Genomic DNA, 17373 nt, shown 5'->3' on the forward strand with positions numbered 1-17373 from the left:
AGTTGCGCTAGCGTTTGCTCATTTGCATGAGGTGGGAAGTTAACGTTGAATGGACGTATATGTTGCAGCAAATATATTACACTACACAAGCCCAGGGAAACCTTAATAAAATGAAATAAAGTTGTTATAATGCCCTACACATGTGCCCAATGTATAGTTTATGTGTCATATGGTAGGAAATGTATGGGGGAACCTGGGTACCCCAAAAAAAATTACGCTCTTTTGCAGCCTATCACCCTGAAAAACTGAAAAGTCGCCAGCGTTTTTTTGGGACTTAGAAAAATGTTTTACTTTTTAACTCCTGTCTACTCCATTGCACTTCACCTGGTCTGAGGTGGCGAAGGCAAGTCTGGCGCAAGAGGTAATATTCAGTAAAATCCACACCTTAGTGAATTTGTGTTGTTACGTCCATTCGCCAGAGCGAAAATTTGCCAGGCGTTAGAGTGCGAAATCTATCTCCCACACTAGCGAATTTTCGCCAGCTTTAGTCACTTTGCCCTTTAGTGAATTTGCCCCCTATTTTCATACATACAATTGTAAAAAACCATAAATATTGATGCCACTGGTCTACTGAACAGTTTGATGCCAAATATGCATAGATATACCAAGGCAGCTGGCATGTGCGGGGCCCAAATAAGAATAGTGTGTATGAATTTTCTCCGTTGTCAATTCACCTTCTCTGAACAAAGCCCCCTAGTTTGTATTATGTACCACAAGACCTGCAAACAGCACAAAACCATACATTTTTGGAAAATGCACATTCTGACGAATCAAAAATGGGTAATTAGGTCTTTCTACTCCAAACTACCATACTGCAAAGCTACGCTAAAGGCAGCAGTTTTTATGACATTTCTGAAAATCGCCTAAAAATAGTGCAATTGCCTGCATTCATCTCACACAATTTCTTAAATACAACTAGAAAACACCCTAAATATTGACACCAAGGGTCTACTGAACAATTTTATACTAAAATACCATTAAAATGGAATTATTAAAAGTTAAATTTTAGAAAGCCTTGTTTGTGCACAAGACTGGAGCAGGTGTTCTGAACTGGGTTGCAGAGGGGCTGGGCCTGATGCACTTGGCTAGCTGGGTGCACGGCTCCAACCTTAATGTTTCTATTTAATATTGTTACTTTATATACAACCTTGCAGAACAGCCTAGCTCATACACTTTGGTTACATTGTGGATGCTGTTTTTTCTACTGAACAATTTTATACCCAATATGCATAGATAAAAATAGTGCATATGAATTTTCTACCCTGCCGAAGTTTGGTAAACAAATATATTTTAAGAATATCATTATTTTCATCATATCTGTCCATCTGGATAATTTTATTTTCATGATAGTTCCTCTTTAAATGTGTACATGTTTTAAGTGCTGAACCACATAGAATCTACAGACTAGCAAAAATGCTACAAAAAGTTTAATCAATAGATATTCAAACAAGTACCAAATGCCATAGTTCCCCCTGTTGGTTTCACTTGAAAGTACTAATGTAATCTCCAGTAAGGAACATGCACTGCATAAAAGCCCATGTGTTTTTTATATATACGGGCTGCACCTTCTTTACGGTTTGCTTTTGTTCAATAGCATTTTACTTCCTACTATTATTGTTACAATTAATAACACATATTTGTAAAGTGGTAACATATTCCATAGCATAAATCTATATATGGTTTTCTAGGGTATTTTTACAGTTTGGGGGTCTTACGGCACATAACGCACAGTCGGGCTCAGTTTTCAGCAGCTGCGATTGCCAGCGTGAAGATTCATAAGCATATTTTTCATTTGGTGTCTGTACATACCACATACTTTGGTAAATCTATGCATATTGGGCATCACACTGTTCACTAGACCCTTGTCGACAATATTTAGGGGCACATTTATCAAGGGTCAAATTTCGAGGGGTAAAAAATCCTCGAATTCGACCCTCAAAGTAAAATCCTTCGAATATCGAATTCAAAGGATTTACCGCAAATACTACGATCGAATAAAAATTGTTCGATCGAACTATAAGATAGATCGAACGATTTTTATTCAACCACAAAAAACTTAAAGTGGTGAAGTATGAAGAGACAGCACTTCGATTAACGAATAGTTGAACAATTTTTACTTTGAATCGTTCAAATCATTTGATTCGATCGAATCTGACCAATTCGATGGTCGAATTACCCAAAAAAACCATTTCCATTTGAATTCTTCACTCGAGCTTAGTAAAACTGCCCCTGAAAGGCAGATGCATCAAGGGTTGAATATCGAGGGTTAATTAACCCTCGCTATTCGACTGGGGAATGAAAATCCTTCAACATCGAAGTCGAAGGATTTTGCGCAAATACTTCGATCGAAGGAATAATCGTTCGATCGAATGATTAAATCCTTCGAATCGAATGATTCAAAGGATTTTAATCCAACGATCGAAGGATTATCCTTAGACCAAAAAAAGTTAGGCAAGCCTATGGGGACCTTCCCCATAGGTTAACATTGAGTTCGGTAGCTTTTAGGTGGCGAACTAGGGGGTCGAAATTTTTTCTTAAAGAGACAGTACTTCGACTATTGAATAGTCGAACAATTTTTAGTTCGAATCGTTCGATTCGTAGTTGAAGGTCGAAGTAGCCCATTCGATGGTCGAAGTAACCAAAAAAAACACTTCGAAATTCAAAGTATTTTTTCTTCTATTCCTTCACTCGAACTTAATGAATGGGCCCCTCAGTGTGTTTTACAATTGTATGTTAGAAATTGGGTGAGATAAATATGGCCAATTGCAATATTTTTAGGCGATTTTCAGAAATGTCATAAAAACAGCTGCCTTTGGTGTAGCTTTGCAGTATGGTAGTTTGGAGTAGAAAGACATAATGACCTATTTTGCATTCATCAGAATGTGTTCTTTCCAAAAATATATGGTTTTGGGGTGTCTTTGTGCTGTTAGGAGGGTCTTGTGGCACATAATACACAGGGGGGGGTAAACATGCTTTTTTCTACCTTTGCCCCTCCCAAAAAACTATGTAAATGTGTTGATTTTGCAGTACCTGAAATGACTGACCATATGGGGGTCTTCATTTTGGGGCCCCTATATGCCATGTACTTAGGTAAACCTATACATATTGGACATCAAACTATTCAGAGGACCCCAGACTTTCATATTTGGGGCGATTTGTCTTGATACTCAATAGTATAATGGAAATAAGATGCTGCAGGGTGGAAGTTTTGAGGTGATTTTTGGAAATGTCACCAAAATCACTAAATTAGGAAAGGTTTGCTCATTGGACCAACTGCACAATTTCTGGACAACTTTGCTGCCTGGCTTCCTTACTTTCTTTCATCTAACATCCCATCCATCATATTAGCTGAATAGTTCAGTGAGAAAAATAAAACTGGGTAAATAGATAGGCTGTGCAAAATAAAAAATGTTTCAAAAATAGTTAGCCAAAAATGTAATATAGAAGGCTGGAGTGAACAGATGTCTAATAAAACAGCCAGAATCCAACTTCCTGCTTTTCAGCTCTATAACTCTGAGCTAGTCAGCGACTTGAAGGGGGGGCCACATGGTACATTTCTGTTCAGTGAGTTTGCAATTGATCCTCAGCATTCAGCTCAGATTCAAAAGCAACAGATATGACCCATGTGCCCCCCCTCAAGTCTCTGATTGGTTACTGCCTGGTAACCATGGTAGGCTTATCTTTGTGCTCAGACTCCCCCTCTCACTCCAGTGGTAATGCTCTGGATCTCATATTTACCAGACTCTGTTCAACCACCAATTTTACTAACTCACCATTTCCCCTCTCTGATCACAATATGCTCACATTTCAACTCTCACTAACTCCCTCCTCACCCCCTGCTATTCCCCAAACACGTACTTACCGTGACTTGCAAGCTGTAGACGTGTCACATCTCTCTTCTTCCTTTGACTCTCTTCACTCTAATATCTCAGCCATCTCATGTCCTAATGTGGCTACCTCTGTCTACTATAGTACTCTCACCACTGCCCTAAATGAGCTTGCTCCTATAAAAACTAAACGTTCTAGACCCAAACCACTTCAACCTTGGCATACTGCTCATACAAAAGCGCTCCAAAGACACTCACGTGCACTTGAGCGTCGCTGACGCAAATCCCGTTCAGAATCAGACTTTTGGAGCTACAAATCTGCTCCTATAACACCAGCCTCTTCCAAGCCAAACAAACATACTTTACTTCACTCATTAACTCCCTTTCTAAAAAAAAACAGCACAACTTTTCTCCACCTTTAAGAAACCTAGTCGGCGCCCGCTTGATCCAATGCCCTCAAAACTTCTCCGCAATACCAATCCTTGTCTAATCAAAGCCTTAACTCACCTGTTTAATCTTTCGCTCTCAATTGGACTGTTTCCTTTTCAACTAAAACATTCTCTTGTCACCCCCATTCTGAAAAAACCCTCTCTGGATCCCTCCAATCTTGACAACCTCCGACGTATCTCTCTGCTACCTTTCATCTCTAAACTACTTGAGCGCCTATTCTACAACCGACTAACCTCATTCCTCTCTGACAATAACCTACTGGACCCCCTACAATCTGGTTTTAAGCCACAACACTCCACGGAAGCTGCCCTGACTCGACTAAGGAATGACCTTTTAACTGCTAAAGCCAACAATTATTTCTCACTTCTAATACTGCTTGATCTTTCAGCCGCATTTGACACTGTAGATCACCCTCTGCTCCTCCAGTCCCTCCATTCGCTTGGCCTTCGTGACACAGCCCTGTCGTGGTTCTCTTCTTACATCACCAATCGTTCCTTCAGTGTCTCCTACAATGGAGTATCATCTTCTCCCCTACCTCTTTCTGTTGGAGTTCCTCAAGGCTCTGTCCTGGGACCATTACTATTCTCCCTCTATACTTCCTCCCTCGGCAAATTAATCAACTTGCATGGTTTCCACTACCACCACTATGCTGACGATACTCAGAGCTATCTCTCATCTCCTGATCTCAACCCAGAACTCCTAACTCGCGTCTCCTCCTGCCTGTCCGCTATCTCTACCTGGATGTCGCAACGCTACCTTAAATTAAACCTCTCTAAAACTGAAATGGTTCTCTTTCCTCCAACTAAAACCAGTAACATCCCGGACGTATCCATCATAGTTAACAATTCCACTATCATCCCCTCTCCCCAGGCCCGGTGCCTTGGGGTTATCCTAGATTCTGCCCTGTCATTCACTCCTCATATCCAGTCACTTATTAAATCATGTCACTTCCACCTAAGGAACATATCCAAAATATGATCATTTATCAATCAAGATGCTGCCAGAATTCTTATCCACTCTCTCATCATATCACATCTAGTCTACTCTAACTCTCTTTTAATTGGCCTTCCCCTCCAGAGACTGTCCATAATGAACACTGCTGCGAGGCTCATATACCTCAGCAACCGCTCCTCCTCTGCCTCGCCATTCTGTCAATCCCTGCACTGGCTTCCGTTACCTTTCAGAATTAAATTCAAATTAATGACACTGACTTTAAAAGAACTTCATAACTCTGCCCCACCCTACATCTCTGAACTCATCTCTATATACTTACCCAACCGCTTACTACGCTCCTCTACTGACCTGCTACTCAACTCTTCTCTCATTACCTCCTCACATGCTCGCATTCAAGACTTTGCAAGGGCTGCACCCCTCCTCTGGAACTGTCTGTCCGACTTTCTCCCAACCTTTCTGCTTTCAAGAAATCTATTAAAACGCACTTCTTTCGAGAAGCCTACCCTCACTCTGCTTAACTACCAAACGCAACCCCACATACAGTACCACATTTCTCACCCACTTAATTCGATCTTGCCCACTCCCACACCTTGTGTATTACTCCCTTCCCTTTAGAGTGTATGCCTATGCATAGGGCCGTCCTCACCTTTTTGTACCTTTATTGATTGTGATGTATGTAACTCCATATGTTCTATGTATATAATTCATGTGATTTAGTTGTATAATCACATTTACTTTACAGTGCTACGCAATATGTTGGCGCTATATAAATACATGTTAATAATAATAATAATTGGTGCTTTGCAGTAGAAAGACATGCATCCCCAATTTGGATTCAGTGCAAAGTGTACTTTCCGAAAATGTATGGTTTTCCGGGGTGAACGTCCTTTTTTCTACCTTTGCCCACCCCCCACCCCCAAAACTATGTAAATGTGTTGATTTTGCAGTACCTGAAATGACCGACCATATGGGGGGTCTACATTTTGGGGCCCCTATATGCCACGTGTTCAGCTAAACCTATACATATTGGGCATCAAACTGTTCAGAGGACCCCAGACTTTCATATTTGGGGTGATTTGTCTTGATACTTAATAGTATAATGGAAATAAGATGCTGCAGGGTGGAAGTCCCCCCCCCCAGGAAATGCCCTTAAAGTGAAAGAGTACAAAATGTCTAAAAACTGCTTGGCAGTAGATGTCCGCATTTAGGACAAATCGGCTGGCAGGGAAAGGGTTAAATTGCTATTTTTAGCCCACTTTTCTGAAACTGATGTACCATTTACAAATTCCTTTTGTCCAATTTGTCCCTCAAAATATTTTTTCAGTTGAAAGCTTTTGTAAAAGCATCATGGCATCATTGGTCTTTTGGGCTATACTCACTCTCTCGATTTCTCCTATAGAAGGCAGGGAGGAGAAATCAAACGCAAGGAGCGCAAGCAGAGAATCGGTAAGTAATTTCTTAAAAAGACTTTGCGCATTTAAAGTTAAAACTACCTGCATGGGTTTTTTTCGTTAAGTAAAAACTTATTTTTTAGGTTACTGGTCTTTTAATTAGGCTCAGTACTGACAGGCAACTTGTGTTCTGAGCAGAGGGTAGAGTAGACTTGGTCCAGTCATACTTGACTGACATCTAAAATCCATCCAGCATTTAAACTGAACACAGGAGTGCAGGGAAGAGCACTTGTCAGTACGAGCCCTAAAATTCATCCCAAGACCCCCTAATTATCTTTTACCATTTAAAAAAATCTGCCAGGTTATGAAAGTTTGAAACCATTTCTGGGAGTTTAAGGCAATGTTTTATGTGTTATAATGAAGGTGAAATTGGCCATTAAGTCTCCGTTCTCCCAAGAGACTTGTTTATCTTAAATAGTTACCTTTGTATCTTTGCTTATTTTAAATTGTTACAAAAGTGCAGCTGGTTGGAGTTCTGTGCTCTCTGCCAAAAGCCTCTTTAATTGTTTCAGAAATGTATAGTTTTCTGGCGTCAGTGCAGGAGATCAAAACGCTGAACTTTTCAGTAACAAACCCACGACTGCGGGCCGAGCTGTCAAAATCAGAATTGTCCTGCAAAAAAACAGGACAGTTGGGAGATATGCCTTGTGTATGTGTGTGTTTGTGTATGGATGCTGTGTTTCATTTGAAGGGGTTGAACTTGATGGACTTAACTTATTTAACTGTAACTTTGCTTATGCAAGTCACCATGTCTGGGATGGAATAAGTAAAAATCATATCATACATACAGAGATTTTCTTTTCCTGGACTGTAGCATAAAAATGGGGATCAATGGGGTTTAATCAACTTGCACGCAACCAAGATTGGCAAAGCACTAAATAAATTTGACTCCCCACCCCAGGCATCCATCTTACTGATTGTGAGCAGAAAGCTCTCCCCACTAGGGGATGCAGTGTGCAGCGTCTGCATCCGACAGTCGTGTTGCGTCGCATCAACAATGCGACACGATGCGAAAATTTAATTATTACCTTCTTTCCGTCGCATCCGACGTGATGCCTGCAATTTTGCTTGACGGAATCGGCCGTGTAGTCCTGCCCTAAATGCTACAGACTGACCAGCTGGGCCTGATTAGCCTCAGCTGGCTAATCAAGAGGCCCTAAAGTCTGGCTAGTCAGTCTACAGGAGAGCTGAGAGAAACAGAGGTGTCTGTGAACCCAACTCAGAAATCTATGTTCCTAAACACACTGTGGCCTGTGCAAAGGTCTGCAAGGTTGCTGCCATTGTGATGCCTCTGAACTGTTATTGCAGCTGAAAGCTATTTTTGCTGTTAAGACCTGTTTACAAAAGAAAACTGCCTTTGTTTTTCGACCTGTTGCTGTAAAAGCCATTTTTTTTGTAAGAGACATCCTGTCCTTACTCTGTAGGAACCTGCCATATTACAGCATAAATGTTACTGCGGTGTGTTATTAATTTTGATTTTCAAATATATAATAAATCCTTCTATCACCAAAAGAAAACAACGAAGTTCACGATATGCTGGGCTTTTATATGGTGTTAGAATTGATGAGTAGTGATGTACACCCAACATATTAGATATTACATTTTATGTATGTTAAAATGCATACAATGGATTGGCTATTACAAACTTTGCTACACATCTATACACCTCTAAATCTATTTTTCAATATTTCTCTCATTTTCTCATCATTAAATGGTATCAGTAAGGAGTCTTTATTAAAGGACAGGTTTCTCTGGTTGAGCTGCCCCTGCGGCAATGCACTCGTGGCTCTTTGATTTCCGAACTCGCCCCAAAGTTTCCGCAACTTCTGGCGACTTCGGAAAATGAAGCACCACGAGTGCATTGCTGCAGACGATTTTCATTTTTGCCGCGGAGGGCAGGGGGAAGGCAGTTCGGGTAGATTGTCTACTTCGACCTTTGATAAATCTGCCCCTTCAAGTATGAACTATTGTAATACTATTGGGGGATCTTGAAGAATTCTTCTCTTTGTGTACCATGAAGTTCCTTGGAAGCAATGGAGCCAATTCATGTTGTTTTTCATTTGGTAGCGTAGTAATATAGCTCTCCCATGTATCAAATAATTTTTTAACTCTTGTTTCATCATACTGCTTCAGGAAGACTCCAGGTTCCAAAATGCTGTGCTGAACAAATTGCATAATATTTTGTTATGCTACGTATATGATTGGATCTTCATACCTTAAGTCTACTAAAAAATAATGTAAACATTAAATAAACCCAATAGGCTGGTTTTGCCTCCAATAAGGGTTAATTATATCTTAGTTTGGATCAAGTACATTGTACAGTTTTATTATTATAGAAAAAAAAGGAAATCATTTTTAAAAATTTGGATTATTTGATTATAATGGGGTTTATGGGAGATGGCCTTTCTGTAATTCGAACTTTCTGGATAACGGGTTTCCAGATAACTGATCCTATACCTGTATAAGGAGTTCAAAGTGCCCTCAATAGCATATCCACGGGTGCTTGGTTAAGATTTCCATGTTTATTTTCAAGTTGGACCAGCATACTGTTATCTTTTGAATCAAAAGTGTTTTACTGAAAAATCACTGTATATCCAACATTTCAGCCCACATTAGGGGATATATATATATATATATATATATATATATATATATATATATATATATATATATATATATAGAGGTTGGAAGGATCAGCACACTCCATTTTGCGATGAAAAAAAGTGTTTTTTTATTAAACACACATAACTCCAACGTTTCGGTTCCGCCTGGGAACCTTTATCAAGGATGGTGTGCAAGATACATACAGTGATTTATATACCCACCCCCCTAAGTGAATTTGGCGCCCTCATGACGTCACATGTCCATATACTGTCAGTAGTTTCAAAAAAAAATCTTTCTTTTCTGTGCTCATATGTGCCATTTCAACTTTTGACCACACGGTGTCAGTGTTGTGCCTCTCCAGAGGCTCTTATCTCCATATATTGTAACATAACACCCAGTCACATAGCAAATCCCTTGAAAAAATTGAAACATATTACTTACAAGTAGTGGAGACTAGTCACATCAATCATAGTAGTATTAAATTGTTACAATTACCTAAAAAATGGAAAAGATACTGTTACAACTTGGCACTTGGCATACATTTGTTGCAAATCATTAGGTTAGGAAACAGTTTAGCTGGAGTTGCCCATTGAGTCCTTTGGGAGATACACAATCCAACTCGTGTATCCAAAATGCTTCTCGTTTTAGCAATAAATTATCAATATCGCCACCTCTTGGTGGTCTCACAATCTGGTCGATTGACATACACTTGAATGCTGATGGATCATGTCTAGCTTCTTTCCAGTGTTTGGCCACTGGTTGCTGGGCAATATCCTGTTTACCTGGTTCAACCTTTCTCTCCGTATCCAGAGCTGCCCTGATGCTTGCCCTGTGCATATTTATCCTTTCTTTCAACTGTCTAGTTGTTTTTTCATCGCAAAATGGAGTGTGCTGATCCTTCCAACCTCTATGTATGATTTATTGATCGTGCACCTCGAGTTCACAAGCTAAGGAGTGCGGACACCACAGACAATTCTATATATATATATATATATATATATATATATATATATATATATATATATATATATATATATATATATATAGATAGATAAAACTTGGGGGGGGTCATATGCTTTTGACCTTTATGGTTATGTCCTTTGTGCCTCCCTTCAAGGCACTGACTAAGAGTTAAAAAGATATGATGTATTAAAAATATTTTTTATTTTACACAGTCTATTGAGAACGTTTTTGACTTTGACTTGCTCCGTTGAGAGGGACCAACCTTAGAAAGGTGACAAAATTGAGATTAATCAGTATTTCACCTTTAATTCTGACTCTATAATATATGCTTTAATATGCTGTTGTAGGACAAACAAACCATCCATTAAGAGTCAGAATTGGGGAACTCAAATGCTCTATTTCTGTGTTTGACCCAGAAGAAAAAAAACCCACATACCCCCATGAAAAGACATTCCTTTAATGATAAGCAGATTGCATCCAGTTTGCAACAGATGGAATTACAACAAATAGAAAAACTTGATAGAGAAGGTGATGTTATGCCACAAAGCATAGACTCTAAACTGTTTTTTGTAGCAATATTTATTAATGGATACTAACATGTAATTTTTTTTGACAGTTTTATTCAAGATGGAGCTGATTTATTTAAATTGAAGAAATTCCATTTATTCCATTAAAAAAAACTGAGAACCTGTAAAACCCAAATGTTGAAAAAAACAAACACCAAAAAATAAAACGTGTGAACTTTAACGCATTTAAAAAAATACTCTTTTAAAAATCCCATAGAAATGAATGGAGAGTGGCGGAAATTCGCTTTAGAGGACTGTGGCGATCTCTGACTTCACTGTTTGATAAATGATCCCCCCCTAGAGAGATAGTGACACCAATTAAAGATGTTTGCATCTGTCATAACATTGTGTTTGCGTGCTATTTATAATTTTGCCATAAAAGTATTGTCCAATGCTTTTACATCTGATCCCCCATGTTCTTTTATGAGGGGGTTGCCATATTTGTACAGCAGTAGTCTGTTAGCATAAAAAACTACAATTGACAGGCTGAGAAAGGACAGTCAGGTTGGTTTAGGAACTTCTTAGGAACAATTACAAAACAGACCTGTCAGTGAAAAACGATCAACATAATATATAGGTCATTTTTAATGTAGAAATACAAAATTCATGTACTCATGCATTTTTTTTTTTTGAAAGAATGCTTTATTCGTTTTAGAGGGGAAAAGGGGTTGGGGAGGGGGGAGGAGTTGAAAGAAGAACAACAAACAATAAAGTTACAATCAATCATACAATACAGTCTGCATTAGTTTCCTTTCAGTACATCTTTAACAACAGTGTATTTATACAGTACACGTCTTAGTACCTATGCGGTGGGGGTAACTTGGGTATGTAGGTGGGGAATCTGCGGCTCATGTTCTGGGTGCGCCTCTAACCATGGGGTCCAAATTTTCTCAAACTTATCGGGACATCCTCTACTTTCATAAGTCAGCTTTATATTAACCAGGTTTTTGCTAATAAGAGAGAAGCAATGTTGTATTGTGGGTGGATGCGGGGACAGCCATTTCATTATCAGCGCTTTCTTAGCATAGAATAGAATTGTTTTAACACATATTCTGGATTTAGCTTGAGGGAGTAGACCCTCAACTATGCCCAGTAGACACACCTCTGGCGTAGTTGTGCCCGGGAATGCCAAATGGTCACATAAGTGCTTCACAATTTTAGCCCAGAATCGTGAGACAAGGGGGCATTCCCAGACCATGTGATAAAAAGTAGCGTCAGGCTGTTGACACTTAGGGCACTTTGCATCCGGGGATCTACCAATTTTTTTAAGTCTCACTGGGGTGATGTATAAGTGGTGAATAAATTTAAACTGGATGAGCCGATCTCTAGTTGCGATCAGAAAATCATAGAGGCCTGCTGTAGATTCTACCCAGTCATCTGGGTCTAATGATGGTAGTATTTCTTGCCATTTCCGTTGAGCCTTGTCAAAGGGGGCTTGGAAGCAGACTATTAGTGACCTATATAGCCTAGATACCAGTTTTTGCTTATCCGCCTCCCATAGGGTCTCTTCAAACCTGGGGGAGTCGTAAGTAATTTGTAAGGAGGAGAATTGTGCACGAAATGCAATGTACTCATGCATTTAATTAAAAAGCTCAATATATTATGACCTATTAAAATTCATTGGACCCCCACAAAAAGCCTAACCTGTTTCATGCTTACCCAGCACTTAAAGGGATTCTGTCATGATTTTTATGGTGTAGTTTTTATTTCTAAATTACACTGTTTACACTGCAAATAATTCACTCTACAATATAAAATTTCATTCCTGAACCAGCAAGTGTATTTTTTTTAGTTGTGATATTGGTGTGCAGGCAGTCACCAGTTATCTTAGGGAGTTGTTTTCTGGTTAGCTTCACATTGTTCTGTTTTTAGGCTGCTGGGGGGGGGGGTGATATCACTCATGACTGGGGCAGCTGGAAAACTCACAATATGTCTAGCCACATGTCAGATTTCAAAATTAAATATAAAAAATCTGTTTTCTCTTTTGAGAAATGTTTTTTTTCAGTGCAGAATTCTGCTGTAGCAGCACTATTAACTGATGCATTTTAAAAAAGTATGCCTTTAATCATAGGCATAGGATAGCAAGTGCTGTGTAAGCATGAAACGAGTTAGGCTCTTTTGTGGGGTTAATGGATTTTAATATGTCATAATAAATTCAGGTTTTATCATTTAAATACACGAGTATATGAATTTTGTATTTCTATATTTGCCTCTTTTGGCCACTAGAGGTCTCTCGTGCATTGATCTATATATACTATAGGTGTTTTTATTTGCCTCTTTTGGCCACTAGAGGTCTCTCGTGCATTGATCTATATATACAATAGGTGTTTTTAATGTAAATTAATAATTTGAAGAGCAGTTTTTTTAGTGACAGTATCACTTTAAGTTTCTATATGTCTACATTTCATTTGTTTGACTAAATTACTTAACCTCATATTCATTACTTGTATAGAAGGGATTTTAGAAGAAAAATAAATGAATTGGATATTGTCTTTGAACAGTGCCTTCTGTTTTTGTGACAAAAAAGGATTTGTTAAATTGTAAAACTATCTGAAGAGGTATACAATACACAAACCACATGCTAATTAAATCCTTTATTATAAGTCATATGAAATAAAACAAGTACAGGACATCATTTGTTTTGAGAAAACTGTATGAGATTGTGTGTCTTCATTAATTTCATTCAGCAATCTCCTCTCTGAAAGAAAATAGAAAATTGTTTTTTACATGTATGGATTTAAAAAAAAATACGATACATGAAAGGGATAGTATTATTACTGGCAAATTAATGCTGGCAAATGCCTAAATATCTTAAACAAACAGAGTGTAGACAGTGTGACTCTTACAGCTTTTACATGCCACAACTGTATAAGAACAGACAAAAACGGAAATTTTTAACCATTAAACACCTTATACAGGCCCGGATTTGTGGAGAGGCCACCAAGGCCTGGGCCTAGGGCGGCAGGATTTTAGGGGGCGGCATGCTTCCCAACCACACCCACATTGGTTCCAAAAACACTGGGGATGCACAAATGATACAATAATTTTGTAAATTTTCTGTGCCCAATCCACATTGCTCAGGTCCCGATTATGAAAATTTGCATGAATAAAGGGGGGGCACGGGTGATGAATGGCAGTGAGCCTAGGGGCGCCCACTATGTAAATCCAGCCCTAACCTTATAGGGGACCTGTATAAATATTACTTACAAATTATACATTTAAATATTGTTTGTTTTAACCTAATTCACAATCACAGCAAGCAGGCAGGTGCTATTTTATGGACATTGTTATTAAAGCAAGCTTGCATCATTCCATAATCTTGTGTATGCGTAAGAATAGGGGAACCTGATGCCCATGCCCATGTAGTGGCTACACAGTTATAGACAGTTAATAGTGAGGGGGAAAGTAAGAAGTATAGTGATATCTAGAAATTACAGAATAGAATGTGCAAGGAATTCAGGTACTCTTTCCTCCATCTCCAGATACCATGCATTTACAGTTGACACAGGAAATCATAGAGAATATGACCTGCTTTCTACTTCTGCAGACAGTGCTCTTGATTAGAAGCCAAGACAACACAGACAGTAAGTAACACCATAAAAAACAAACACAAGGACACTTTTGCTCTCACTTACTATTTATTAGTATCCTGTTTACTGGGGCACTGAAAAAGAGACAGAGAAAAAAGAACAGATTTATTAATGAAAGAAAACTTTTAGGTTTCTTACACACTTAAAGAATGCTTTAATTATTGTAATCAATAGTTATACAGTATACAGCTTGAACACAGAAACACGCACTGGGTTAATCAAAACACATATCTGTTGGTTCCTGTTCTTCCAAGGAAAAAGTGAACTTGAGGCTTTCACATCACTACAAAGGTGAAAAACTATGAAAATAGTATTGCCCTAGTTTTTGAACGAATATTTGGTATTATTTCACTTTTTTAAGAACACACACACAAAAATATTTGTTGTCTTCATTTTATTGCCCATAGATGCCGTGGAAAGCAAAAGCTATCATTGGAGCAATATTTTACCAGCAGCTGAGAAAACAGGCAGATGTAAAGCACAATAGATATTTGTTATCCAAAACCATTTGAGAGAGTACTGTATATGTATACGTTTATTATTATGTTTTATGGATATATACACCAAACATTCAAATTACATAAATATTTATACCCACACAGGGTACACTATAACTATGGCACTCCCCAGTAGCTGAAGGGGTTATACCATAAAAATGATTAAAAGGACACAGAAATTTTGGATTAACAATGTTAGGAAGAAGTAGCAGAGATACCAGATAAATAGATTTATGATTTGGGGAAATGATTTTGTGCCAGCTGGATTTCTAGGTTAATTAGGAAAAGATTTGCAGAAGTTAGTAGCGCATTAGAACTTTATGCTCCACTATGTCTTTCGATTCCTACACTTCCTTATTTCCTATTTGCTGGGCATAAGCCCATGTATCTAGTTTGGGTTATTGGCATAATGTTTGATGTGTATCATTGGCCCAGAGGCTGATGACCATTTTCTGCCATGTTTCAGTATAGTGTTGGACAGAGGGTGGACTTCCTTTGGACTTCCACTTCAGGAGGGAGTGGATGCTGCTGGGAGCCCAGTAAAGGAAATCCCCCAAGGGTGGTGAGGCCCTCGGTGAAGTCAGGGATACAGTGAATGATATATGGTCAGGACAGGGTAGATTCTGTAGGAGCACTAACTAGGAAAGTGAGGTAGACAGAACTAGAGAGCAAGAGCAGCCTGTGCTCCAACTACAAGGGATAAAAGGGAGTAGCTTTCTCCTCAGGCAAGACTATAGTTTAGGGATCACAGACTAATAGAGATTTAGGTTATCTGGAAAAGGGAGTAGCTCTCCCCTCAGGCAAGACTATAGTTTAGGGATCACAGACTAATAGAGATTTAGGTTATTTGTATTCCCTTATCCAATGTGTGGGGATCCAGTTCACTGTCCAGAGATCCTGAGGGTGCATCGATAAAATCTGGTACTCTATGCCCACAGGGATTACACAAGGTGCTGGCTCTGACTAGCTGTGTTACTTTCCATGTATGTAAACACTTTAAAGGACTGCAAATATGAAAACCCTGATTAAAGGTCCCCATAGATGCGATGATTCTTCTTTGGTGAACAACCGACTTCAGTGCAGTCTGACCAATCCATCAAATTATCGTGCGGTTAGTAGGATTTGAACGATCGTACATCTTACGATTTTGCGGCCGACATCTGTCAGAAAATTGATCGGCCAGGTTTAAAAATCTTTATCGGTCCCAGTGCAATCTATCTATGTTTGCAGGGCCTAGCAGGCAGCTACTCTTCCGTTTTGCTGGCAATATCGCCTGAAATGGTCTTTTTAGTTGATGGAAACATCGTACATTTAAACAATCATTTTGAGATAATTGTGGTCACACGATAACGATCTTTTAAAAATTTTTACATCTATGGCTAGCTTTACACTTTAAAAAAATAAAAGCTGTTACTTTTTGTTTTGTTCAAGTACCTTCCGGCATCCAATTCTTTTATCTAGTCACAAAGAATTTCTCCCTTTCATGTTGCAAAGGCCTATCCTATGGAGAACAGGTAATTATCTAATGCTAGATAATGTAACCTAGATGGGGTTACATTATGGTACCGGACAAAAGTTTAAGCAGCTGGTAAAGATCCATGGAGTTCATTTATAATCAATTGGCAAATTTGCACCTGAGCAATAACCCACAGCAACAAAGCTCCCCCCTGTTGTTAGGCCACGCTCAGCAACAGTGCACATTCTCTATGTGATCAGGATTACAGTCCAATTCAGGAGTCTTTTAAAATCAAAGCAGCAGAAAGTAAGGTCTGTCATAGAAGCTAAATCTACAGGGCTGATAATCATTTCTGATGCAGAATGCACTTTTTTCTTTATGCCTATATAATGGGAATCTGAATTACTTACTACTCAGCTTTGATGCTCAGTAAGCACAAGGCACAAGTACACTGCATATATAGACACAGGCCATTGTGGGACCTCCTTCAATAGTAGCCCCAGGCTTCCCCTATGTCAGACGGTGCACTGCTTATGATTCATCCAAACAGACACACAGAAACTATACAAAGTGTAAGGAGCATATTTAGATACAAGTACTTCTATGGTTGATCAACCGCAACTGTGTTTGCGATTAATAAATGAGCCATTACAAAACTAGTCTGGGAAAAAACAGTAGTGCAGCAGAGTAAAGCAGACTTAGGGGTTGAATTAAGTCCAATGTCATGTGGATCAATTTATGAAAGTGATAGTTCTTTAACTTGCTGTTATTGGTCTTGCATTTTTTTCTTTTTCCTTATGATTAAGTATAGTATTCTTGCAGAATAATTATTGTAAGCCTTTGTATGAAGTCATATATTTGCATCTATACAATTTGTTTATATGTTTCATATAAAAATAGAAAGGTGATCGGTTTGGTTCCTTGCAGTATACATTGATTAAAGGGGTTGTTCACCTTTGAGTTAACTTTTAGTATGATGCAGAGAGTGATATTCTGAGAAAATATGAAATTGTTT

The 17373-nt window shown here is 38.7% G+C and overlaps 1 protein-coding gene across 2 annotated transcripts in view; it reads right to left on the minus strand.

The window, feature by feature from the left end:
* Positions 1–13394: 13394 nt before the first annotated feature.
* The window catches only part of mybph.S (myosin binding protein H S homeolog), a 54983-nt gene continuing 51004 nt past the window's right edge, over positions 13395–17373 (minus strand). For both annotated transcript variants that reach the window (XM_018248146.2, NM_001089180.1), the window contains exons 10-11: positions 14451–14479; positions 13395–13513 (exon numbers count right to left, since the gene is read on the minus strand). In XM_018248146.2, coding sequence (XP_018103635.1) covers positions 14469–14479 — 11 coding nt within the window. In that variant the 3' untranslated portion in view covers positions 13395–13513; positions 14451–14468. The remainder of the gene's footprint in view (positions 13514–14450; positions 14480–17373) is intronic.

Source organism: Xenopus laevis, chromosome 2S (genome assembly GCF_017654675.1).
Source record: "Xenopus laevis strain J_2021 chromosome 2S, Xenopus_laevis_v10.1, whole genome shotgun sequence".
In the NCBI taxonomy this organism is placed as follows: domain Eukaryota; kingdom Metazoa; phylum Chordata; class Amphibia; order Anura; family Pipidae; genus Xenopus; species Xenopus laevis.